The 27,674-nt window shown below is 41.9% G+C and overlaps 1 protein-coding gene and 1 pseudogene across 2 annotated transcripts in view; both read left to right on the top strand.

Annotated features, from left to right (window-relative positions):
* Positions 1 to 8,246: 8,246 nt before the first annotated feature.
* Positions 8,247 to 9,968, top strand: LOC147022239 (28S ribosomal RNA; annotated as a pseudogene).
* An 880-nt stretch (positions 9,969 to 10,848) lies between these two features.
* Positions 10,849 to 27,674, top strand: part of LOC147022240 (uncharacterized) — a 50,888-nt gene continuing 34,062 nt past the window's right edge. Inside the window, exons 1-3 of one of the 2 annotated variants that reach the window (XR_015061125.1) lie at positions 10,849 to 10,977; positions 12,142 to 12,328; positions 22,845 to 23,014. Coding sequence is in view for 1 of the 2 variants with exons in the window: in XM_085892932.1 (XP_085749058.1) it covers positions 10,889 to 10,977; positions 22,845 to 23,014 (259 nt within the window). In the remaining variant the exon portion in view is untranslated. The remainder of the gene's footprint in view (positions 10,978 to 12,141; positions 12,329 to 22,844; positions 23,015 to 27,674) is intronic. The other variant, XM_085892932.1, reaches the window with a different exon arrangement.

A 27,674-nucleotide genomic window follows, 5' to 3' on the forward strand; every position in this document is an offset into this window, starting at 1 on the left:
CACCCCTTTGTCTCGTAGGTTTATAGTATCCTCTACCAAGATACATACCTTCACCCTTGTAGTATGGGGAAAGGAACATCCCATCCCCTGTAATTATTTTATATTTTCCCAACTCGTGTTTCCTCACAATAACCATCGTATTTATTTATTGGAAAACTTCACGTAGGTGAATTCTGATGGATATAACTTCCCCATTGAAAGAAATCATACGATTATCTTGGTCGGTTATCCTAAAATTTACTCTGTGTATGTTTTTTCCTGACACAGGGAGATAAACCAAATTTTTGGGTTCCATATTGAATTTATAACCAATTGGGGTTGAGTTTGCGCTGAATGAAAATATTGTATTTGTTTTTATTCCATCATTATAAACACCATCAATCAAATCACAGTGAATTAATACCGAATTTATTCCTGAGGATATTTGAATGACATTATCACTGTAAAACGTCCCATTAGTTTCAATCTTTTTTGAGGAGAAACCCAATAACTCTCTGAATGAATTATCAATTGTGAAATCAACCTTGTAGTTATTTTTAAGTTTAATCGTTGATTTTGAAGTATGTTTTTGAATATCTAAAACAATATTTTTTGGTTGATCACCCTGTTCTTTCATAAGACGAGCAATTTCGGAAGATATTTGAGAAATCTCATATGCTCCGGGTGAAAACTTATCGTTTTGTATCCACTTCCCGGATTACAACTAAACTTGTCATTTTTCTCGATTATATGAAATAAGGTATTATAAGTTTCCATGGACAATAAAGATGCCTCATATTCTTTTGTTGGGTCAAGTTGTATTGGGTATGGGAATGAAGATGTGTGTTCGCTTGTTGTGAAATTGAAACAAAAGATTGTGCTTCTCATCTTATTTAATATGAGATAAAATGTCTTTATATTGATATTTATTAATTATTTTCATGTTCATCAACTGCTCTAAAATGGCTGATGCTTCATTAAAACAATTGTTATTTCCAGCCTTCTTACTGCCTAACAACAATAACAGTCGATTAACTAATTGTGATGGGTCATTTGGAAGAAAACTAACACCTGAACCAAGGATACTTAAAGCCTGAATAATGTGTTTCTCCTTCTCATTCTTCCTACTTTTACCAGAAAGAATAACCCTATAATCAACAGAGTTCAGCAGATCAATATATACTTTATCATCATTATTTTTCATATCCAATGGTTTATCAATATACTTTGATTCATCCCTCACAGTTGAACCTTGTCTTCCATCTTTTGTGAGAAGAAACATAAATCTCGGAGTTAGTTTGACAGGGGGTTGAGCAGAACTCAAGAACCTTAATTCATCATTAAATATCAATACCTTTTCTTGAACAAGATGAAATATTGCTGATTGTTCTGTTGGAATGAGCCCTGCTTTGGTTTTTGAATCCGCTGAATATTCATTGCTTTGAAGAGCATTCACAATATAATCAGGGGGTTGATTGATCTCTTCCAGTTGTTGAAATAATCCTTCATCATCATATTCTAATTCTCCTATATGCTCTAATTCTTCCTTCGTCATTTGACTGAAATCTTTTAACATTTTGAGCTTTCTCGGAGTATATTTTATTGTGGGAACTGTGGAAACATCTAAAAAATTTTCTTGCGAAGTTTTTAAAAGTGGTTAAAAAAATTTCTCTTGTTTTCTTTCAAATGCTTCTTCACCCGTTAGTTTTTGTCTGCGTTTCTTCTTTATGTCTTCCTGTTGTTTTTCAACTTTTGAAACCAATTCTTGATGTTCCCTAAATCTTCTTGCTCTTTCTTTCGCGTCCATTTATTGATTGAAAAATATCATTTAATATCTCATCTTGTTTCACAACAATATATTTATATTTTTCAATCGTGTGTTTCATGTAATCCCCAAATTCCTTTTTACTACATAATGTAGAACAATTGTCTCTCCAAAAATTGTTTATATCTATTGAATTTAACTTGAATAAAATAAAAGTATCAGCATTGTTTCTGATGGAACGACGAGGAAGTTGAAAGTACGATTGACTATGATAAATACAATTACAAGAAGAATGTCTCCCTCTTGTGTAGTAGCTGTCCATTATCATTTCGTTTCTCTCATTAACACAATCATCAAAGATAACAAGGTTCTTTTTTGATTTATCCAAATCTTGGGGAGACGGTATATCATCCGTATTATCACTGAGAATACAAGTTATCGGTTTTGATTTCTTTTTACATCTCTGTGTATCACAAAATAGTTGAATTATATCTTCAATGTTATAATCATTTCGGTTTTTTTGAAGTTTAAATAAACCGATTATATCTTCTTTTTGAAGACCAGCATTAAAACCTTGTGAGAGTAGTTGATACTCTGGTTGAAAACTGGACTTTGTAAAAATTATTAAATTATCATAATCTAAAAAGTTGGGAGTCAGAAGCATCGTCAAAAGTAAGCAGGTTTTTCCACATCCGCTTGAACCAACAATGAGACATCTTAATGAATTTGGAAGATTTTTATGATTGTTAAATTTTATCTTATTTTCCCAAATGGGTAAAAAATCATTCATTTATATCTTTGGAAAACAGGTTATTTTATTTATTATTGGCTTTTTTAGAAACTCTATATTTTATCCTAAGTTCAGGTTTAATTTCAAGATAATCCATTATTTTATTGTTGCAATATCTTGTGTTGATATTTCCCTGAAAATGACATCCATGAATAATATATAACAACAATCCTTTGAACATTTCTCGAATACTTTCAGGTTCTTCCATTGTAAGGAAAGGTGTGTTATCACCCTCATACTTTACATTCATTTCTCTAATCAATCTTGCAAAGTAATTCATTTTTGGTGTAAATCTAAAAGAATTATTTTCCTTTTTAAATTTTTTATTATCATTAATTAGAAGATAATCACAGAGTATACATTGTTTATAGGCTTTTGACTCTGTGTTTAACCCCCGTCTTTCACATGCAGGACAATTCTCAAATTTGTCATGTGGAGAATCAGGAAAGTCTAGCATATTTATAAAGTAAAACTTTACTTAAATTGAAATTCATCTATACTTTTCAGTTGCATATTGACTCATATTTAACAATATTACCATCGATATCTATATACTTTTTTTCATTACCAGATTCAACGACAACATTTTTTATATTAAAGGTAATTTTAAAATGATCCTTAACTACTATTGAACGAAATGTCATTTCACCTGATATATTAACATCCTTTATTTCATCAGGATTTACATCTTCAGGGTTGTTGAAAAAATACAAATTTCTCCTTGCATATTACAGATGGTCTTATCTTTTCTTTCTAAAGCTTCATCCATAAGGTTTTTGTTTTTTGATACTTTTTCTTGTTTCATTGCTTTTCTAGTTTTGAATATATTACCAGAAGGAGAGGAGAAACTTTTGTTAGAGATACTTTAATTGATGTTCTACCAGGTATATTAAAAGCCCTTCCACTGAAGGAAATTGAAGAACTCATCATATCCACCATAATTGTTTTTATCCAATAGTTGTTATATTTATCTTTGTTCAATTTTACATCCTTGACATATTTCTCAGTATCTTTTACAAATGAAGAGATTGATTGAAACTTGTCTTTTGTGTCTTGAAACATTGTATTTATAAAGTGAAAAAAGTTGGAGGATAAAATGGTTTGAAGCACAGATTCACCTATAAATTAAACAAAATTTTCATCAAGAAAATTTTAGTTTAAGCAAAGTTTTATGATATAAATATGGTGAATACAATGTACTGCGATGTTTGTAATCACGAATATAAACATTATAAAAAACACCTTCGAACCAACAAACACACATATAAACTAATTCATCAAATATCTCCTCTTGAGTTGGAAAGAAAACATTGTGATATCTGCTCAAAGGATGTTTTGAAGAGTCGTTATAATGGACATCTTCAATCATAACAACACAAGAAAAATGAGTTTAAAGTAAAGGGAGACTATTATATTGAAACACTGATGGGGCATTTAAAGGGCATATAAAAATAAGGATTTTTCAATTTGGAGAACCCGGTCCATCATCAATAGCTGAATCAATTGAAATAGTGAAACCTGATGTTGAAAAAGTTATTAAAAAGACATTAAAAGAAATGAAAACTTTAAAGTTTTATATGGGAGTGAAAATGAATATGAAAATACAAGATGAAGAACAAACTCCTTAAATGAGAACAGATCTTCATTTTATAACATCATTTCAAGATTTTTTGAACAGTGGGGTTTATGAAGAACTATCAAGACAAGAGGAGGATGTTGATAATACAGTGGTAGGAAGTGGATTTTATCTTTAAAAAATCATCTTTTTAGATATACACATTCTAAAATCAAACCCTTTTAAAGCTTCTTCTTATATTGAATTACCAAAAGAAATAAAACTAAATAAGGCAGTTGTTAATATTAAGAACAATGATAATAAATGTTTTCTCTGGTCTGTTCTTGCTCACTTACATCGACCAAATTGTAATTCAGAAAGAGTAAAACAATATATGAAATATGAGAATACCTTGGACATTAAAGATTTTAAATTCCCAATGCCACGAACAGATATTCCTAAATTTGAGAAAAATAATAATCTTTCTATTAATGTATATGGATTAACGGATACAAACAAAGTTCAAATATTAAAAATTTCAAACAACTATAAAAATGAAGAAACACACATTGATCTTTTATATTTTAGTGTTGGAAAGAATTCACATTATACATACATGAATAATTTAGTAAGATTAATCTCTTCTCAGGTATTCAGAAGAGCAAACAAAATATATCCTTGTAAGCGATGTCTTAATTCATTTCATACAAAAGAACGATTAGAACAACATTCAAAATATTGTAGTAATCATAAATCAACTGCAATTACAATGCCGAAACCTGGTGCAAAGATTTCTTTTGAAGATTATAATAAATCTCATCATGCACCCATTTGTGATATATGCTGATTTTGAATGTATCCTAAAAAAAAAAATACTGCTTCTCCTAATCCAAAAGAATCACATACAAATAAATGTCAAAAACATATTCCTTGTGGTTTCTGTTATTATCTCAAATCATCTGTTGGAGAAAAGTAGAATAAACTTGAACATTATAGTGGAAAAAAAACAACTTGTACCGGTGTGTACCCCGGTCAGAATAGGTACACCGTATCCCTGCGTGTCGTAAAAGGCGACTAAAAGGGTTGGCTAAAAGGGGGAGTGTTGTTGAAGCTGAAGGGAAAGGTGTATGCTTCATGTGTGAGGAGTACGATGATTTATGGGAGTGAGACATGGGTACTGAACATGGAGCAGCAACAAAGGCTGGAAAGGGTGGAAATGCGAATGGTTCGGTGGATGTGTGGAGTATCGTTGAGAGAGAGGAAGACAAATGATGACTTGCGGAAGATGATGGGAATAGAGTCTGTGATGGAGGTTGTGAAGAGAAACAGGTTGAGATGGTTGGGTCATGTGTTGAGGAAGGATGAAAGTGACTGGGTGAGAGGAGTGTTGGAAATGAGTGTAGTTGGAAGTAGAGGACGGGGAAGACCGAGAAAAACTTGGCTAAATGTGGTGGAAGAGGAAATGTGGGCAAGGGGATTAAGAAGGGGAGATGCAGAAAACAGGGTAAAGTGGAGAAGATTGTCATGGGGCCCGCAAGGCTAACCCCCACTTTAGCGGGGAAAATGGCCTTTAAATGCTTGTGTGTGTGTGTGTGTGTGTGTGTGTATTATAGTGGAAAAAAAGCTTCACAAGAGTTTGTAAAACGATTAGAAAAGGATTGTATAAGACTAACTAAATTAATGAAAGAAACAAATGAACCGATGAAATTAACCGAATAAGAAAAATTAGAATTTAGAAAGACCATATCTGTCATATTTGTGAGGAGGAAATTGAGGAGTCAAAAGTTAGGGATCATTGTCATCTTACTGGTAAATATAGAGGTCCCACTCATTCCTGTTGTAATCTTAATTATAAATTTCCTTCTTTTATTCCAGTCTTTCTTCACAACAGCGCCAACTATGATACACATCAATTCATAAATGAACTTTCAAAAACACCAGGGAATATTTCTGCCATAACAAACACAAGTCCAAAGTATATTTCATTTACAAAAATGATATTCACAAAACCTTTAACTCGTATTCGGTTTCTAGATTCTTACAAGTTCATGGGAACACCACTAGCCTACCTAGTATAAAATCTAAGCTCCACGAGGTCTTTTCCAAATCTTAATTCATTCTTTCCAAAAGAGGAAATTCCAACGAAAGAGGAAATTCAGATTAAAGAGAGAATTCAAAGTAAAGAGGAAATTCTAATGAATGAGGAAATTAAGGAAGAAATTCTAACTGAAGATGAAATTCTAATTATAAAGAAAATTCAAACAATGAATGAAATTCTAACTAAAGAGGAAATTCTGATTAAAGATGAAATTCTGATTAAAGAGGGAATTCTAACTGGAGAGGAAATTCAAACAAGGAATGAAATTCAAATTAAAGAGAAAATTCTTACAAGTAAGGGAATTTATCCTTCTGATTATATGGATTCATTTATGAGATTTAAAGAAACATAACTTCCTTCAAAAGAAAGTTTCTATCATAACCTTTATGAAGAAGAGATAAGTGATAAGGAATATAAACACGCACAAGAAATTTGGAAAATATTTAAGATAAAGAACCTTGGAGAATATCATGATTTGTATCTAAAAACAGATGTTTTATTGTTCGCTGATGTGTTTGAAGCTTTTAGATGACTCTGTCATAATAAAAATTGTTATGGATTATATCCTGCCCACTATTTCACAGCTCCTGGTTTTGCTTGGAGTGCAATGTTAAAAATGACAAAATAAGATATAGATTTAATCAATGATGTAGATATGCTTTTGATGATTGAGAAGTCGAATAGAGGTGGAATATCACAAGTATGTTCAAAAAGATATGCTGAAGCAAATCACAAATATCTTCCAAATTATGATAGTGAAAAAGACAGTAATTATTTGATGTATTTTGATGCTAATAATTTGTATGGATGGGCAATGTCTCAATCTCTGCCTTGTTGTAAATTAGAGTGGGTGGAAGAAAAGGATTATGAAAAGGCTTTGATGAATATTGTTATTTCTTCTCAAGATGAATTGAATGAGGAAGAAGAAGGTTATTATTTTGAAGTTGATTTGAGGTACCCGAGTGATCTTCATAATAAGCATAAAGACCTTCCTTTTGCATGTGAGAAAGAAACCCCAAAGAAAGAATGGTTAAGTGGTTATCATAAAAGTTTTAAAATTAAACGCAAATCAACAGAAAAGTTATTAACAACATTCTATGATAAAGAGGGATATGTTTTGCATCAGAGAAGCTTGAAACAGTTTTTGAGAGAAGGATTGAGAGTAGCTAAAATTCATAGAGTTTTAAAATTTAAACAAAGTCCTTGGATGAAAAAGTATTTTAAATCGAACACAGATATGAGAACAAATACAAAAGTAAAATTTGAAGGGGAATTCTATAAATTGATGAATAATGTTGTCTTTTGAAAGACAATCGAGAATGCTAGAAACAGGCAAAACATTATATTTGTAACATCTTGGAAAGAAGCTTCGAGATTGATTAATAAACCAACTTTTAAGAGAGAAGAGGTTTTTTCAGAGAACTTTTCTGCGATTCATATGGAAAAGGAAAGTATTGTAATGGATAAACCAATTTATATTGGAACAGCAGTTCTTGATTTCTCAAAGATATTGATGTATGATTATTTGTATAATGGCTTAAAGAAAGACTTTGGTGAAAATGTTTATTGTTGTATATGGACACTGATAGTTTTATCCTCGATATAAAAACTGATGATGTTTATAAAGATATGAAGAAAAATATTGGAGAATATGTAATATGTAATATGTAATGAAGAAATCAATAACTTTAAGAAATTATTATAATTGTTTGATGAAAAAGAAAGAAGAATATAGGAAAATGAATACAATAACAAGTTATAAACATAACATATAGAGTGAAGAAGTAAATAAAAAGGCATTAGGAACCTTTGATGAAAAGAGATTTATTTTAGATAATGGAATAGATTGTGTTCCATATAGATATTGTATGATAGAGTGAAAAGAATAGATTGTGTTTTAATGATGGGAAGATGGGAAAGGGTTTTTTAAGGCTACCGCCACATTTTTTCACAATATATATATGGTCAAACCAAGTATTAATCAAATTAAAGAGCGAGAAAATCTCAGTGTTGGAATATAAATGGAAAACATAATGAATGTGAAAAATATCAAATAAGTCTTGTTGAAAAAATAACTAAAACAAAGGTAAATAAAACAAATAAGCGAATCAATTTAAAAACTAGTAAGTTGGAGGATGTAAAGAAAAAAAAAATATCCTTGAATGGACTGAAAACTTTGATGGTTATTAATTGAACAATGAATAAACAATTTACTATAATCTCAAAATGATATGTGGCTCAGGAGGTGGTCAAACAACAGCATGAAGAGAAGTTTATCATTTCGTAATGGCACAAAAGGGGTATCTTAAAAAATATAAAGATTCAAATGTTTTGTTTTTAAATATTTTAGATGGGGATTATTGTACAAAGAAAATTCATTTGAAATTTGAGAATGAACAAATCTTTATAGGTTCAATGAGTGAGCAAAACATTATGCATTGGTTATTTGAAAAAGAGTGTCCCTAGGCTTACATGTTTCAGATATTTCTTAAGAATCACCTTTAACAAATCACATTACTACTTTACTACTTGAACAAATCTTTATCTTATTGCATTGGTTATTTGAAAAAAAGTGTCCCGAGGTTAAAAAGGGAGACAAATAAATATACCTTGGGATAAAAAGGGGGTTTACTTTTTGGGGGAAAAAAATATGAATCGCTGAAAATCCCCCATTCATTTACATGGGGAAAAGTGAGCCAGAATCAGTACATTCACCCTACTCATGTAGTAGCTGGTTCCCTCCGAAGTTTCCCTCAAGAGAGCTGGAGCTATCGCTGGATGCACAGTTTTATCCGGCAAAGCGACAGACGAGAGGCATTGGGGCCGAAACGGCTTCAACCTATTCTCAAACTTTGAATGGGGAAGACGCCCGGCTTGCAGATTCGGAGCCGGGCGTGCGCGGTGCGTGGGTGAAGAATGCGAGCTGCCCAGTGGGCCACTTTTGGGAAGCAGAACTGGTGCTGCGGGATGAATTGAACGCCGGGTTAAGGCGCCGATGCGAACGCTCATCGGAGCCCTGGCAAAAGGTGTTGGTTGGTCGAGACAGCAGGGCGGTGGCCATGGAAGTTGGAATCCGCTAAAGAGTGTGCAACGACTCACCTGCTGAATCAACTGGCCCTGAAAATGGATGGCGCTCGAGCGTCGGGCCTATACCCGGCCGTCGCAGGCGATGTACCGTTACTTTGCTCGTCGCCGTGATGCGGCGCACGGTTCGTGCGCAACGCCGCGACAAGTAGGAGGAGGGCCGCCGCGGTGGCGCTGAATACTTGGGCGTGGGCCCGGGTGGAGCCGCTGTAGGTGCACATCTTGCAAACGAGAGACTTTGAAGGCCCAGGTGGAGAAGGGTTCCATGTGAACAGCGCTTGGACATGGGTGAGTCGGTCCTAAGTGACGGGCGAAGGCCTTGCGGACGATGTTGGGCGATGGGCTCTCATCCGCCCTGGTGCGAGCGAAAGCGAAATGGGCTCAGATCCCTGAACCCAGAGTGCGGAGAAAGGTGGGGGGATGGTTCGCGTGCTTGCACTTTGTGCTCGTGGTGGCTGCCCAACGTTGCGGTAACGCAAAGCGCGCCTGGAGACGGCGGCGGGAGTGCGGGGAAGAGTTTTCTTTTCTTCGTGAAGGGACAGGCGCCCTGGATTGGGTTTTACCCGAGATTTTACCCGGCTCCTGCGGCGTCCGGCGGGCCCTCGCCGCCCCATGAAAATCCGGGTGCGATGACTGAATCTCGCTCTGGGCCGTACCCATATCCGCAGCAGGTCTCCAAGGTGAACAGCCTCTGGTGCGATGGAACAATGTGGGCAAGGTAAGTTGGCAAGCCGGATCCGTAACTTCGGGACAAGGATTGGCTCTGAGGGCTGGGTCGGTCGAGCCGGGGTGCGAAGCGGTCTACGGGAACGCGCTCGCGGTCGGGCGAGCCTCCGTTTCCCGGGGCTCCTGGCCCGTCGCCCGGTCCGCCGGCGCCATGCGGCGTGGCGTCGGGTTCTACCGCCGGCGTGGGCGGTGTGTTCGGCCGCGCCGTTCGCTCCTGCCGTCCGGGGCGGTGTGTGCGGGGTGCCGTTCGGGGCCGTCCCGCCCCACCCCCCGCTCGGGCGTCTTTCCTCCACCGTTGTCGAGCGCTCCGTGTGGCGCGCGGCGACCCGCGTTCTGCGGTCGCGTTTCCGTCGCTATCTTCCCCTCCCCCCTCCTTAGTGGGGGTGAAGGGGGGTCGCGGCGGGAGCTTGGCCGCAACGCCCGTCGTCCACGCGTCCCGTCGGGGGTCGAACGTGCGGCAGGGGAGGGGGGAGCGTCTCGGCGGGGGGCGGGCGAGACGCTTCGGCCAGTCTCGTCGCTGCCCCGGGCGCGGTCGCGTGTCGACGCGCGCCATCGATCCCCGCCTTTGCGCCGGCGGGCCCGTGCCCTCTCGCAGGGCGTCGGCGTCGGGCGTCCTGGGCCGGATCAGCCCGGCGGCGGTCCCTGAGCGTGAGGGACTCTGTTGCGAACGTGAGCCGTCGCCTCCCCGTGGAGCGCTCCGGCTGCGGCGCGCGCGGTCTGCCCGGACCCGCCGCGTCCCACGCCCGCTTCCGAGCCTCGGTCGTCGGGCAAAGGTTTGATGGTGCGAGGCTCGGGTAGGCGCGCGCGCCTCGGCCGGCGACCAATAGTCGCCTGAGAACCGGTGTGGACAAGGAGATTCCGACTGTTTTAAAATTAAAACAAAGCATCGCGATGGCCGGCGATGTGATTTCTGCCCAGTGCTCTGAATGTCGAAGTGATGAGATTCACCGACGCGCGGGTAAACGGCGGGCCCCGATAAGGTAGGTTTGCTGGGATTTGGTGTTAGATTTGTGCAAATATGAGTGTTTAAAGCGAAGGGCGCACGACGCGCATGGCCGACGGCGCCTTGCCTAGTTGTAGGCCGCGGCGCGTTTTCGATAAAGAGGGTGTTTAAAAGTCATTTTTCATCCCAATAAAGGTTATCATCACATGCCTGACTTGCTAAGCCGTCGGATTATGTCAAGATTGTTGGTGGATGGCTTTGAAATCGTATTTTCTGACTTTCATAAAAAATAATTAAATAATTGCGTGAATTCCTGTGGAGAATTGAAATTTTTTGCTTCGTTCGACGTTACGAGTCCGTTTTAACTTGAATCGCAATTCTGTTTTCACTTTTGGTAATGGCGAAGTATGCCGAACACTCGGTTGTCGAAATTCCGGAAAAATCGGATGTTTTATGAGACTTAGGTTGGGTGTCGTGTCTCGTCTTCGCGTCCGTTTCAATTCTGTCTTCACTTCAAATTCAATTATGTTTCCATCTTTCATGTTGCAGAATGTTGATCGACACTGAAATAAAGCGAATTCGACGTGAAAATCACGTTTAATGAGGAAAATGCATCGAGTGCGTGGGGTGGTTGTGGATGCCGGGGATGCCGCGGATTCTGGCAGACACGGGAGAAAGCCGATAATTGTCTCCTCGAGGGAATGCTTACTGTTGGCGTTTGGGAGATTAATGTTTACATTTCTGAAGGTTTTAGAACACGCTTTACAGGTTTCTGAAAGAATTCCGGGGCAAAATAGACGTTTTAAGATTGTATAAAAATATTTCGTCCGCTGCATCACGGCTCGTCACGTGACTACACGTTGAGTTACGTAACGCTTTTGCGTGTGCGCGTTGACGTCATCGCGCGTCCTCCCGGCTTCCTTTCGAGTTTGAAAGGGCCGTCGTGTCCGTCCTTTACGTTATGTTAATCCGCGGTTAGCTGTAAATCGTTTCGTAATACCCCCTCTCCCAACGTCTGCTTTTACCTGCCTAATTGATCGCCTCATATTTCTCCCTTCGGCATATACAAGTGGTCAGGGCCGGATTAACGACAACGCCCGTGAGGCCCGGGCCTTGGCCTACGAAAATATCCGACGCCGTTTTTTTTTTTTCTTTCTTTCTTGTCTCTTCCAGTCTTAATTATGTGACTTGACATGTGCAGGAAGGCTGACCACACCGTAAGCGAAGGCAGCTGGCACGCTGCCGGACAGTGATCGTCGACAGCGAGCGTGGGAACCATGTGATCACATCACAATCAGCCAATCACAGGCGTCGCCGCTATTGTCTGGCTGATGGGTGGAGTAACGTTCGTGCTGAGTATGAACATACTGGCACCCTCTTACTTTCTTGTGAGTTATCGAGCATCCTGACGCTTGCAGTTCTTCGTTTTGCTCTTATTTGTCGTTTTTTATTCTTGACTATGGCCGACGGATATATTCGGCACCACGAAAGTGGTACTTGCAAACGCGACAAAATGAAGAGGCGTGAAACAGAAACAAAAAGACTGTCTGGATCCATCTTGAAGTTTTTTTCACCTCACCAGAGTCGAGATGAGCAAACGGAATGTGCGCATGCAGAGTCTTCTGATGTCAATGTCGAAGGATAAAGTAATCTCGCACATTTAGTCCTCTTTTATTACCCCATGACAAATCTCGTAATCACGAGGTGAAAACGGAGAAATGTTTGTTCAGGGGAAAACGGTTCCGGTTTGATTCGATGGTTTTAAAATCACGTTACCATGGTTACCTGACATTGGAGCTCCCCTTCTCAGTTCAGCTCAGTCCATCGCCACATCTCGCAACAATGTCTATGGACATCCACATATTACGCACCAAAATTTCGGACAATTTTGTTAAATCCTCTACCCCCTCTTAACACGACACATAATTTTTTTTTGGTGGGGGAGGGGGTGTGATCTGTGCGGGGAATAAAACGTGTTGCCACGACCCAAAACGACCGAAGATGAAGAGTGTGGCAGATCGTTTGGACCTCCCCTCACATATCGCACCCTGAGATTTGCAACAGGATTTATATGTTTAGACCATGACATGACCTTGATTCCTTTCAACATCGGTATCCGGGTTCGGCAATGGAATTATCACCCCCATCTTTATTCTATAATACAATTTGAAGAAAAAAAGTATTTTCATTTCATGCCGCCAAAAAGAAGGGAAACACACTTTCAGCACCTTTAAAGTAAAAAAGAAAAAATCCTCACTTTACTGTCATGCGAAGGAAAAGACATTTAAAACACCATCTGAAGTGAAGAAATCACTGTATTACATCACAAGAAGAGGCACTCAGTGCAGCGCAAACCTCCGCCACTGAATATCTCATCTTCGAGAACATATTGGGCCCAATGCCTTTTTGAAATATCTTGCTACATATCGTTTTTGGCACTATCTCTCAATGGTGAAGGAAAACTTAAAGAATTAAATAATTCTCGTATCCAGATCAGATTTGGATCTTCACCAAAATCGAATCAGTTTGTCCTTGTGTCTTCAAAATTACATCCGAATCCATCCACAACTTTTTGAGATGTCCTGCAGACAGACAGACAAACACACAGAAAGGGGTGAAAACATAACCTCCTTCACCCTCGGTGGTGCAGGAAAGAAGGTGCAAAAACTGATCAACTTTACTCCAGCCTGATCAGTTTACTTCCAATTATCAACAAAGTCCGGGAATCCGCCATCGCAGATTAGAGGAAATTCTTACATTTTTCAAAAAACTTCATGTCAAATCACTAATATGGTTTCAGACCACGTCACTCAACCTTGGATGTGGTACGACTACTCATCAAACAATGAATCGAGGCTCTTAATGTCAGACATGACATCAGGGTCAGCTCTTTGGACTTTTTTACGTGCTTTTGATACAGTCTGGCATGCAGTCTTGCTCTTCAAACTCTCTACATCTGGCATCCAAGGTCAACTCCAGAAGTCGCTACATTGCAACACTTTCTCAACTCTCATAACCAACATGTGGCACTCAATGGAATCCTTTCATCTCCTCTCCATGTCAAGTCTGAAGTTCCCCAAGGCAGCTTTCTGGGCCTGTTCTTTTTTGGGTTTTCATCAACGATCTCGCCGACTCTAGAAAATCCTCTATCTCTTTGCTGATGACTCCATCCTCTGCTGTACCATTTGTCAACCCTCAGACCGGCAAGCAGCAGCTTCTTCGCTTACTGCAGATCTGGGTAAAATCAGCAACTGGTCCAACACGTGGAACATAACTTTCAATCCCGACAAATCTCACACTCTCACTATGTCTCTCCGAAAGGACCGTTTGGAACCCACTCCATCCACTTCCTCAGCAATCCTCTGGAAGAAGTCCTTTCTTTCAATCTTATGGGTCTCATTATCTGCCATGATCTTTCCTGGGAAAGCCACATTTAAAACCTGGCCTCCAAAGCCAGTCATCGACTGGGAATCCTCCATCATGCAAGTCCTTCCTCGGCCCACCTGAGCTCCTGACCACAAGCAAAGCTTTCGTCCGCGGCCTGATGGAGTACTGCTCTCCCCTCTGGGTTGGTGCTCCTGCCTCCCTCCTTTCTCAGCTTCACGCTGTGGAAACGAAGGCATTTCAGATCATTGGCATCTCCTGTGATGAAACTGAGTCTTTGGGGCTCTCACTCTCTCAACGCCGGTAGGTCGGTGATCTCTCTGTCTTGGACCACCACCTCTCCGGTCTAGCCCCCCCCCCCCCCCGCTGTGTCTGCGATTTGACTCCACCATAGTTATGCAGGGCGCTCAAGGTCCGCCAACAACCCCTTTCTGGTATAATTTCCAAAATCACAAATGACTGCTCACCTTCACTCTTTCATTCCTCTTTCCCGCCTTTGTAATAAACTCCCTCACTCTGTTCAATCCCATTCTTCCCTCCAGGCCGTCAAAACGGCTGTTTACCACCACCTCTGATCGTCCCCCATCCAAATCCTCGATCTTTTATACCCCCATCAATCCACTCCAAACCCACCTCCTTCAAATTCCCTGCTTTCCTTCATGAAAGTCCCTGTGATGCCCATCTTGTATACGCCATGTTCCCCGCCCCATCGCTCTCCCTTCCACAGACCTCCTGTCTCGGTTCCTCACTGTTTTGTCCGTGTTGCCCACCCCATCCCTCTCCCTTCCACAGATCTCCTGTCTCTGTTCTCCACTGTTTTGTGCTTCCCACTCCCGCCCCTCGTCATATACGCGCCGTTCTGTGCGTTGTGTGTAAGCTCTCATACGAGCCTCGACAAGGTATACAAAAAAAAACAAGTGAAATCCTTCAATACAGCGCGTGTGGTGAAGCAAATGAGTACAATAATGTTAAAATATGCAATTTATTCTTTTTCAGTTGAAAAACAATTCAAAAGTGTACTCAATATTTGAAATGCAAAAATCTTATTGTTGTGATAAGCACCTTTATATATAACAGAAGGAATGAAATCGTTCGATTCAGTGTGGCAGGAGGCCGCAAAAGAATGACAGCATAAGAAGAACTTAGCTTTCAGCGTTCGGCTCGAAATGCGATGGTGCGCGGAAAGGACGTCTTTCATTCGTTCGTACATGAGAGGGGCACGTTTCTTGGTTTTTTTCCGTCAAGCAATAAATTCAATGGTTTTCACATATATAACACGTTAGTTTCACAAATTTCCATTGAAATACTCGGGTATTTCCGTCAATTGTCACCATTTCCGTCAAGGTTACGTCTAGGACAGGCGTCAGCAACCAAAACCAGGCCGCGGGCCACTGGGCCACGTTCGGGCCACCTCGCGGGCCGCACCCCCCTCCCAACCCAAAAAAATAACAAACACACCTAAAATCAATGATAATAAATGTAATTGTAAATTGAACCTGAAGACCTTCAGCCATCTGAAACAACAACGAAAAAATATTTTAGACCAAGTTAAGTGGACGAGATGCGAAAATAATTTATTGTGACGTACAGAGACTGTGATATATGTGGAAGAATCATATGTCCACATATGTTAAATTTGCCGTCGGCTGAGAAAAATGTTTCACGGGCCGCACGTAATGGAAATCCGGACAAGGTGCCGTGGGCCGCATTTGGCCCGCGGGCCGCAGGTTGCCGACCTCGGGTCTAGGAAATGGTTACGCCATTTCCATCTCCCGGACGGCTGTCATTGGCTGTCTTGAGCCACGTCGTGGGGGGGGGGGACACCGCAGACGTGGTCGACACCGGGGACATTTCACACTCGGTGCAATTGTATGCAGCACACGCTGTAAAAATGCATGTCTGAGAAATGGTTGAGGACGTGTTCAATTCTGGGTTATTTTCCAACTAAAATGGCCACCAGTCTACCAGTCGACCATTTTTCATCAGATCACAACACAAAGTGAGGTGCATGTGTACGTCATCCAGTGCAGACTGTGCTTGTGCCAAGTTTGAACAAAATGGCATCCAAGGTCAACTCCAGAAGTGGCTACATTGTTACACTTCCTCAACTCTTATAACCAACATGTGGCACTCAATTGAATCCTTTCATCTCCTCTCCATGTGAAGTCTGAAGTTCCCCAAGGCAGCTTTCTGGGCCCTGTTCTTTTTCTGGTTTTCATCAACGACTCTGGAAAATCCTCTTTATCTCTTTGCTGATGACTCCACCCTCTGCTGTACCATCTGTCATCCCTCAGACCGGCAAGCAGCAGATTCTTCGCTTGAGGCACTGTCACACCTTGACGATTTCGCCAGCGTATGCTGACGTATGCAAAATTTGGCTAAAACGCTGGCACACGTCGAATACGTTATGGGTAAGTTTGTATATGTTAAGTGCACGCTGGCATACGTCGTAGGACGCTGGCTTTCATTAGGTCATCTCTATCATCTCAATAGAGATGACCTAATAATAAGTCTCAAAGTCTGTCCGTCCGTTCGTCCGTACGTACGTCCGTCCATCCACAATCAAACTGAGTGGAGACAAATAACCAATAGTGGAATGGATAGAGATCGATGAGACATGCACAACGATATAACTTTCAAGGTCGTCCAAGGTCGAGGTCAACGTCACGAGGCTGTCAAAGTTGCGAAAATCGTCGATTTCAAATCGTATCTCCTCCCTCATTTATCAAGAGAGATCAAATGTTATTCGTGAATCAGATAATACGGACTGTTATCTGGAAGAACACGAGCCATTTTTTTGAAATTTGCTCTCGTTCTAATTTTATAGCCCTTCAAACTTCACTGATTCCCCGTCTGGGCCGTTCATAAAGTACATACAAAAAGTATTAACTTAAGAACCGGAACTCTCCGAGACAAATATTACATTTTAAGCTTTTGTCAGATTTACCTAAAACAATGGAGCACAAGTTTATATGCACACTTACTTTCATTTATGACATTAACATTGTCTTGAATGTCAATTTGTACTTTTATTTTCATAAATGACGTGCTGTGATATTAAAAGAAAAAGGTAAATTACACCGCTCGGGACTGCATTGTCATGACTTACAAACATTGGTTCATAAGGAACTGCTTTGCAAGCGATTAGCGATGTATGAGGGGGGTGGGTGGTTTAAAGCCCGCGTACGAGCTGCGTACAGGGGTGGGTGGGTGGTACGACAGCTGCATACAGAGGGGGGTAGGTGCTTTAAAGCCCGCGTACGAGCTGCGTACAGGGGTGATATGATGGCTGCATACATACTTTATGAAAGTGGTGTCGGACTACATGAAAGCGTTTCAGAAGATGAAGGTAAGCCTGTCGTCATCGCGAGGGGGAAAAATATCCCCTTTCACAGGAACATTTTCGACGTGATGTTGAATCCGTGGACGTCAATAATTGTTCCATATTACTGTATTACCGTAGTAAATAATTACTGATGCATTTGAGATAAATCTACAGTTCGTTGTAATCTTCAAGTATTGTGATGATATGAGACGCATATGGGGGTGGGTGGGTGGTCACTCGCCTGCATACAGAGGGGGGTGGGTGGTTTTGAAACCCGGAAGTGGAGCGTACGTACTTTATGAACTGCCCCTATTCCAGTCTGGCACAGAGTTACTTTCGACCTCTGGCAGAGATGACCGGCACTCCTGCTCGGGGGTATTTTTTTAACCTCCGCCCTCGAAGATCGGAGGTTGCTTTTTTCACCCCTTTCTGTTTGTTTGTTTGTTTGTGAACAATATTGCGGAAAAACTCCTCGACGGATTTCGACGAAACTTGGTGGGGGTTGAGGTATGGTCCAAGGACCATGCCATTAGATTTTGGACTCGGTCCAAAATCCAATATGGCTGCTATGACGCTAACAGCTTTGTTTCTACATGTTTTAAGTGATTTCCAACCCCCCCCCCCCAAAAAAAAATGTTGGAGAAAAGAACTATAACTCTGTCAGCACTGTTGACGTCATATTTAATGAATAAGATATAAGGTTCACTTGAGTGACCCAGCAGTATTGGCGGCGGAGGTTTTGCACTCCACCGAGTGCTCCCCCTCTTGTTTGTGTATGTGTTTAATTGTAATGTATCTTTAATGACAGTTCTTGGGCATGCTTTATGGACACACAGTCTAGGCTATACAGTGCTGATGGAAAGTCTACACCCCCTTTCTAAACTTTCACCTCTTGCTGCCTTATAGTCTGGAATTAAATCAGACTTTTTCCACCTTTATTTACAGATCGTAACCCACAACTTCCAAGTGAAAAGCAAATTCTACAAATTTCAGATAATTCCGTATAAACCGTGGCCGTGTGTAAACTGCATCCGTTTTTCACCCTCAAAGGGTGTGTGTGTGTGTGTGTGTGTGTGTGTGTGTGTGTGTGTGTGTGTGTGTGTGTGTGTGTGTGTGTGTGTGTGTCCCTCTCCCGCACCCTCTTTCACACCCTCCCTCCCGCAATGAATAGCAACATCTGGTGTGGTGACGCCGCTCTCCCCACCTCCCCCCGAGCTCCACCTTCTTCGTCCTCCCTGCCTCCTCCTCTCTCTCTCTCCCTCCCTCTTTATCCCCCCCCCTTATTGTTCCCGTTAGTGAGGTGATGGGTTGTATTTGCGAGGAAATGAATATTTTGTTCATTTTATTTTCTTTTCGAGATAGAAATATGTTTGTACATTAACTTTGTACGGAACAAAGTGACGGAGATATCAACATGCTTACTCCCATGTCCGCTTAATTTCGTCTAACAGTCTTATTCTTATTTTCAAGATGATGGAGAGAGGAGAGGCTACCAAGAAGTTTTTATTTTTCTTTCTTATTTTTTAATATCATTAAGAGGATTTTTTTGTGACGAGAAAAAGGAAGAAAAAGGATTCAAACTCTTAAACTGAACCTATTTTCAAAATTTTAATGCCGGAATTGAGCTTACCAGCAGTTCCAACTGCTACAAAAGTGTTCGTTTGGAATATAATTGAAATTCAGCATTGATCGTTTTTAAGACTGAATTTTTTTTTTTTTCTATACCTGTGGATAAACCACACCCCCAACTTTTACCTTTGTTACCAATAAAAACGTGCTGTTTATACACTGGAAAATACGGTAATTAAAAATACGAAACTATAATATTGTTGAGGCCGGGGATAGGGTGAGAAGACCATTGGGGGGAGGGAGGGGTGGAAGCTATCTCGGGTTCCCACCGGACTCCCCGGAATTGCCAGCCATCGCACACGGATAACTAAGTGACACGGCGGATTGCTAACCGACTGTGAATGCCAATAACTCAACCACGTGCCTTAGGGTCCTCCGTCTAATACCGGTTACCTAAAAATAATCACGTGATCCATTTACCGGGGGACACGCCCTCGGTACGCCTTGTCCGAACCGGATCAACTTACCTGATCAGATACAGCCGAGCGACACTGCCTAGGAACGTACCGGCTAAAAGGAACGGATCGTTGGGAATAAAGGCTAGGCTCGGATACAGACCTTGCTGGATCAATGAAAGAAAAGACAAAAACGAGCTGGGAACATTTCTCCATAAGGATTTATTACAGGCAGGTGACGAAAGATATGTGTCACAGTGAGTCGATTTATTGTTGTTTTTAAAGAAGGGATAGCAAGAAATGTGAGGTGGGACAATAAAAACAAGCAACTTGCAAAAGCAGGCACAGAGCAGATCTATCCCGATATAATTCTTCTGAAATGTTAACTTAAGCGAGGACAGGCGCGCGTGCGCACACACACACACACACACACACACACACACACACACACACACACACACACACACACACACACACACACACACACACACACACACACACACACACACACACACACACACACACACACACACACACCCCGATGAAGAAGAGATAATGAGCAATAAGAAGAGGATATGAGGCTAACGGTTTCGTAATACCTTATACGATTGACTAACCACGACACTCAGTCAGTTTTTGGGGGGATGCTCCGCTGAACGATCCCTCCTTGATAGTTGGCGAGTCGTCTCCTGCTTGGCTACAGTGCAGCAAAGCGTCTGCGCCGATCCAGAGTTCGCGACCGTCAGGCATGAGGGAGGGACTTTGGTGATGGCTTCATTCTGGCTACCCTCCCGTAAGGCCAGACTTGTAGAGTGCTTGGAATGTTGTTGTCACGTGCACACAGTGACCAGTCTTTGCCATAAAGGCATGTAGTTCTTTCAAAGTTGCCATTGGCCTCTTGGTGGCCTCTCTGATTAGTCTACTCCTTGCTTGGTCATCCAGCATGGCAGACTGCCTGATCTCGGCAGGGTCTTGGTGGTACCATACACCTTCCACTTATTAATGATCGTCTTGACTATGATCCAAGGGATATTCAAGGTCTTTGAAATATTTTTATACCCATCCCCTGATTTGTGCCTTTCCACAACTTTATTCCAGAGGTATTTTGAAATCTCCTTGGTGCTCATGGTTGAGTCTTTGCTGTGACTGGCATTCTCCAACAGAGGAAACCTACAGGAACAGCTGTTTTCATTCTGAAATAATCAGAATCACTACAATTCAACACAGGTGGAGGCCAATTTACACGGTGTCTGATTTTGAAGGTGATTGGTTACACCTGAGCTCATTAACCTCTGCCATCGAAGATGGATATAGTTACTGTTTTCACCCCTGTCTGTTTGTTTGTGAACTATTACGGAAAAACTCCTGGACGGATTTCGACGAGACTTGGTGGGGGGATTAGGTATGGTCCAACGATCATGCCATAAGATTTTGGACTTGGTCCAAAGTGCAATATGGCCGCGATGGTGGCCATTTTGGAAAAATATTTGAATTTTTGTTTTTGCATTTCTACATGTTTTAAGTGATTTCCAACCACCCCCCAAAAAAAATTAAGAGAAAAAAAAAATAATTTTGCAACTTTTTTTTCAAAAAAATTTAGAATTTATTTGAAAAATATTTGAATTTTTTTTTGCATTTCTACATGTTTTAAGTGACTTCCAACCCCCCCCCAAAAATTTTGTTAGAGAAAAAAACCCAGAAATTTTGCAACTTTTTTTTCAAAAAAATTTCGATTTTTTATTTATTTATTTATTTATTTTTGGGCATTTCTACATGCGCTTCAATCTAGTTTAGTTTATTCCATCGTGGTTCAGTAGAGTCTGATCCATTTTGACCTACAATGAATAGGATATCAGGTTCACTTAAGTGACCCAGCAGTATTGGCGGCGGAGGTTTTTCACTCTCCCGAGTGCTCACCCCCGAGTTTACAATTGCTATTATAAGGGGGGTTTTGACACTTATCCAATCAAGATATTCTAGTTTTTACTTTATTTCATTAATTTTATGGAATTTGTGGAATTCATTTTTCATTTGGATGTTGTGGGTTCGATGTGGAAATAAAGCTGGAAAAAGTCTGTTTTAATGCAATTTAATTCCAGGCAACGAGGCAACAAAAGGTGAAAATTTTGAAAGTGGTGTCGACTTTGTATAGGTACTGAATCTAATTCCAAAGCTATTTAAGTTACCGGTAAATCATCTTACATAGAACCCACAAAGTCTTCATCTTCTGTGAAACAGCTGAAACAATTGTGTGTCCATCACAATCCACATGGTCATCACACTCATCCTCTCCGAAAATTGGCCCACTTTTTCGTCAACTTTCATTTTGAGTTCGGCCGTGAAACTTTTAGGTTTTCTCTTACTCGTACTAACAGCAGGAGTGTGTTCAGTTACCAAACAGCCAGATAGCGCTTGCCGAGCCGCCATTCCTTATCAACGCTTTCAAATGGAGTGCTTGCTTGAGTGCTCTCCAAGAAACTTGGTAACTGAATACACCCCTGACATTGTGCAGCAGGAACTTGTAATGGTATGGACGATTTTGTGGAATGATATATAATTAAACAGCCTGCAGGGGACTTGTACATTTCTGATGGATGGGTAGCATGGTTTGCGGTCACATTGGTACCAGAAACCACGCTGGTTTTTAACACATCATTGCAGTAAACTTTAATTATTACAACAACCCTTTCTCAAGATATTCATTTTAATGTCATTTGGTTATTTGCCACAGTTGTATCTGAAAAGAGCCGTTTGCCCTTGACAACAAACCCGTGTCGGCTGCTGGAAATATGGAGAGAGTGTATTTCCCAGTCGTATGGAGAGGAAATATGGCTTATGGGGGTATACCGGTGTGTGGATTATATGTATCTGAAATTTTCATCACATCTTCTTCCTTGGGTGTGGGGTATACGAGGTGGCAGATTATTTGCACGAAAATACGGTACTGCACTTTAATATATAGATGTTAAATGGTTGGCAAGCGATAGGAAAAGTTTCCTGCCCCCTCCACCCCACCCCCCCTTCCCTTTTCATTGCTAGAAAACCAGTATATAAAATTGTACTTTGTAATACTTGATGTTGCACATTCTGTCAGAGGTTATATTTGAAGATGTGAAGTTGAGTCTCTGGAATCACATTGCATTAAGTAATATGCTTTTTTTCTGACCACAGCCTTGGAAACCTGGCTGTGTCTCCTAAGAGCCAGCGTGACCAAGATCGGCGTATACGCCGCGAGATCGCGAACAGCAACGAGCGGCGAAGAATGCAAAGCATCACTGCTGGCTGGCTTCCAGTCCCTCAAAACACTCATCCCACACACAGACCAAGAGAAGCTCAGCAAGGTTAGCTGTAACACCAGCACACATTGCACCATTTCCTACTCCTATCAGTTCTGTACCCCAAGGCTGTTGGGTTGTGTTGCTCAGCCTTCATACACCTGCATGCTTCCATCATTTCTCTCTGCACGCAGCACGATAATTACTTACTTTGCTTATATTTGCATGTATCAAAAATGTATTTCAAAATACAGATATTTGAAATTGGGCTTGATTATGATCCGGTATCTCGGGCCGAAAGCCAGGTTTGTATCTGAGCGATCAGTTGAGCACTCAAATCTCATTAAATCGCACAATTTCAATTGTGTACTACTATGTTGGCGAATCTTGAACAAGTAGTTGCACAACAAGTTGCCCCGTTGTAGAAGTGTGTGCATAGTCAAGAGTTATACAACCAGTCGTAGTGCACGTGATAAAATACGTCGCTACAAACCACCCAGCACATTAATTAAAAGTCCAGCCTTTACTCTGCCATACGCAACCAGTTCTGCAACTGCTTTCAAGCTATTTGCAGAAATGCCATCATATTAGCGATTCAGGTGCATGTCACCAGTTTGTGCAACTGATCTCCTGAGTGTGGATCTGGCTAAAGGCCATCAAAAGTTTACTGCACTCTGAACTCATTGCTTACGTCAAGTGAGCACTCTCTCAGACGTCCATCAATCAATGGATTTCCGCTTTATATTGATCCAAAATGGATGTCCTTCATTGCATTTATGAACACCCTTTCTTTCTGCTTGATGCTTTGACACCATTAATCAGGACTGTTTACAGTTTGTTTCATATGAATGAGCAGGAGAAAAGCTTTTCTTTGTTTGAATTTTTTTCACTTTCTTTTGCAGTATTCTTATTTTTAGGTCATCTCTACCGAGATGACCTAATTAAGCCGGACCAAATGTCCGTCCGTCCGTCAACAATTTTTCTTTCTGATCTTGATGAAACTTAGTATGTGGGGAGAGGTCGATGAGTGTTGCACAAGGATATAACTTTTCTCCGGGTTCAAGGTCAGGTCAAGGTCACGAGGTCACGTAAGTTATAAAAATCGCCATTTTTAAAACCTATCTCGTCTGCCATTCTACAAGATATTCGGCAACTGTTTATTGATTATGATAGTAAAAAATATTATCTTGTATCTAACCGGACAGATTTTTGAATTTCCGTCCCATTTGGCTGCCACGTAACCTGGAAGATGGTCAAAAACACCACCCGGTACAAAGAAAACTTTTTACTTCCGGTCTTGATGAAATTTGGTATGTGGGTAGAGGTCGATGATTGATACCCAACGACATATTTTTTCCCCGGATTCGAGGTCAGGGTCAAGGTCACGAGGTCACGAAAGTTGTGAAAGTCGCCATTTTCAAAACCTATCTCGTCTGTCATTTGAGGAGATATCTGGCAACGGTTCATCGATTATGATAGTAAAAAAAACATAATAGAGATGACCGTCACCCCCACACGGGGGTAATTTTTTCGTAGTACGCTGGCATACGTCGTAGTATGCTGAGGTGTTAGACAAATTTTCCTTGCTTGAAATTTTTCGACGTATGCCATGTGTTTTCGACTTATGAGTAACGTACAAGTAACGTGTGTCGAGGTGTGTCAACGATCGCGTAACGTGCCTACAACTTATGTCAACGTATGCTGAACGTGTGTCATACGCATAGTATGTCGAGAAATTTTCAACATGCTGAAAATTTCTCGACGTACTCGGCGTATGACGACATATGCCAGCGCACTACGACGTCTGCCAGCATACTACAACGTATGCCAGCATGCTCTTAACGTATACAAAACTTATCCATTACGTATTCGATGTGTGCCAGCTTGTTTCTGCAAATTTTTCATACGTCGGAATACGCTGGCTAAAACGTCAAGGTGTGACAGCGGCTTCACACTTCGATGTTTACTGCGGTTATGATGTGAATCGTCGAGCCGCAGCCTATGAATAGCATATGCCACGTTATCGTCGGCGATACGCTGCCGCGCTATGCATAAGTTAGACGATCGTTGGGCATAATTTGTGAACGCCGACAACACCCTCAGCATTCGTTGGTATAAGTTATCTAGATGTGATTGAAACGTTCTGTGTACGTTACGGATACGTTATGCATACGTCCAACACGTTATTATATGCCTAAAACTTTAAAAAACATCAATAGTTCAGTGTACGCCAGCGTTTTACATACTGTTGTAGATTTTCCGTCCGTCGGCGTGCGAACGGTCTAACCAAAAGCGGTCGCTTCGCCCACCGAACGGACAATCCAGTCGCGGCTTTCCGGATCAACGCCGGAAACCAGCCACGGGTGTTTTTAACCACACCACAACCTTGTCCGCACTCTACCTGCGCTACAGGGTCCGATCGCCAAATCTTCGATTTACCTAATTATTCGCGCGGGTGGGTTACCGAGAGATTGTACCTCAACAGGACCGCTTGGAAACGAGCCGCTTAAGCAGCTCGCTTCCTTTTGGGATAACCGAGCGGGGTATTATCGCGCAGTCCCATTGGACCTGATCACTTTCCCGGCTATTTAAAAACCAACTATATTCCGAGTGCAAGATGGGGCAGTTCAATGAGGGAATGGACGCAACGAACAGGTTTTATTCACACAAGGACATTTATTATAATAAAGCACGTATGCAATTAAACAAGGCAAAACACGAATGCAATGATACAAGCAACAAAAGCACGACAAAAGAACTACAACCGTCTACTTATTATGTACAGTCACTTGCACTAAACAGCAGTTCCTACTTATGAGACGGGCCCACGGAAACATGTACGCATACACACACACACACACACACGCATACACACGCATACACACACACACACACACACACACACACACACACACACACACACACACACACACACCCAAGAAATGGAGGCAGAGGCCTTTAATAACGAGCTTCAGCTCGGAGGACAGGTGAGCTGAAACCCAGAGCCCATCTCTCCACCTCGTGTGGTCTTCAAGTTGTTCGGACCCGGGCTCCAGCGAGAGCGAGCTGGATCCAATCGCCGTGAGCTGCGATCCTTCCTGAGCTCCCGCGAATCCTCCCGCGCTTCTCAACACGTGCTGGTGAGTCGAGGGGCCGATCCTTCCCGTCGCTGCGTCGCTTCCCCGAGGAACCACCTCCAAGAAGAGGTCGATGAGTCACACCAAGCCAGGAACCAAAACGGAGAAGAAAGAGCTCCAGAAACCAAGAAGAAGAAGCCACCACTCGCATCTCGAGCCGATCGACCAGCTAAACTTTCTTCCAAACAGGGCAGCTTGAAGCAAAAAGCTCTCCCGAGCCAAGCAGAAGCCGAAGCTCACGGAACCATCAAAGCAAAAAGCCTCCAAAAAGCCTCCTCCCGAGCCAGGCCTCAGCCGAAGCTCACTGAGCCAGCCGAAGCAAAAAGCTTCCAAAGGCCTCAACCCTAACCCAAGCCAAGCAGGACCCGACGGTCTGCTGAACGACTCCCCTCAACTCCCTTCTCCAACTCTGCCCCCGAACAAAAGAAAAGATCTCCTCTTATCCTTCTCCCGCCCTTCCCCCGCTCCCGGCGTGACTCATGACTCATGCCCTCGTGCTCCACCCCCCCGCTCAGCCACGGGTGGGAGGGAGTTGTTGACATCATGAGTCACGGGACGGCAGGGTTCTTCTTGCTCTTCACAGAAGAGCGGGAGGGATGTTTCCATTGTTCGTTCCCCAACTATTAAATCGATCCGCAGCGCATCCAATCAATTTCTGAACATTTAAACAATGGAACGTGAGCTATCTTGGGAACAAGCACTGATCGACATAGCTTTTTCTGGTTTTCATCAATGATCTCTCCAACTCTCTGGAAAATCCTCTTTATCTCTTTGCTGATTACAACACCCTCTGCCGTACCATCCGTCATCCCTCAGACCAGCATGTAGCAGCTTGTTCACTCACTGCAGATCTGGGTAAAATCACAAACTGGTCCAACACGTGGAACATATCTTTCAATCCGGACAAATCTCACACTCTCACTATGTCTCTCCGAAAGGACCGTTTGGAACCCCCTCCATCCACTTCCTCAGCAATCCTCTGGAAGAAGTCCTTTCTTTCAATCTTATGGTCTCATTATCTGCCATGATCTTTCCTGGGAAAGCCACATTTCCAACCTGGCCTCCAAAGCCAGTCGTCGACTGGGAATCCTCCATCGTGCAAAGTCCTTCCTCGGCCCATCTGAGCTCCTGACCACATACAATGCTTTCGTCCGCAGCCTGATGGAGTACTGCTCTCCCCTCTGGGCTGGTGCTCCTGCCTCCCTCCTATCTTGGCTTCATGCTGTGGAAACCAAGGCATTTCAGATCATGGGCATCTCCTGTGATGAAACTGAGTCTTTGGGCGTCTCACTGTCTCAACGCCGGCAGGTCGGTGGTCTCTCTGTCTTCGACCACCACCTCTCCGGTCTCGCACCCCCCCTGCTTTGTCTGCTATTTGTCCCCACCATATTTACGCAGGACGCTCAAGGTCCGCCAACAACCCACTTCTGGAAAAATTACCAAAATCACGAATGACTGCTCACCTTCACTCTTTCATTCCTCTTTTTCCCTGCCTTTGTGATAAACTCCCTCACTGTTCAATCCCATTCTTCCCTCCAGGCCTTCAAAACGGCTGTTTACCACCACCTCTGATCGTCCCCCATCCAAAT

The sequence above is a fragment of the Eptatretus burgeri genome, chromosome 8 (genome assembly GCF_056783735.1).
Source record: "Eptatretus burgeri isolate ZD-2024b chromosome 8, Ebu_testis_v1, whole genome shotgun sequence".
In the NCBI taxonomy this organism is placed as follows: Eukaryota; Metazoa; Chordata; class Myxini; order Myxiniformes; family Myxinidae; genus Eptatretus; species Eptatretus burgeri.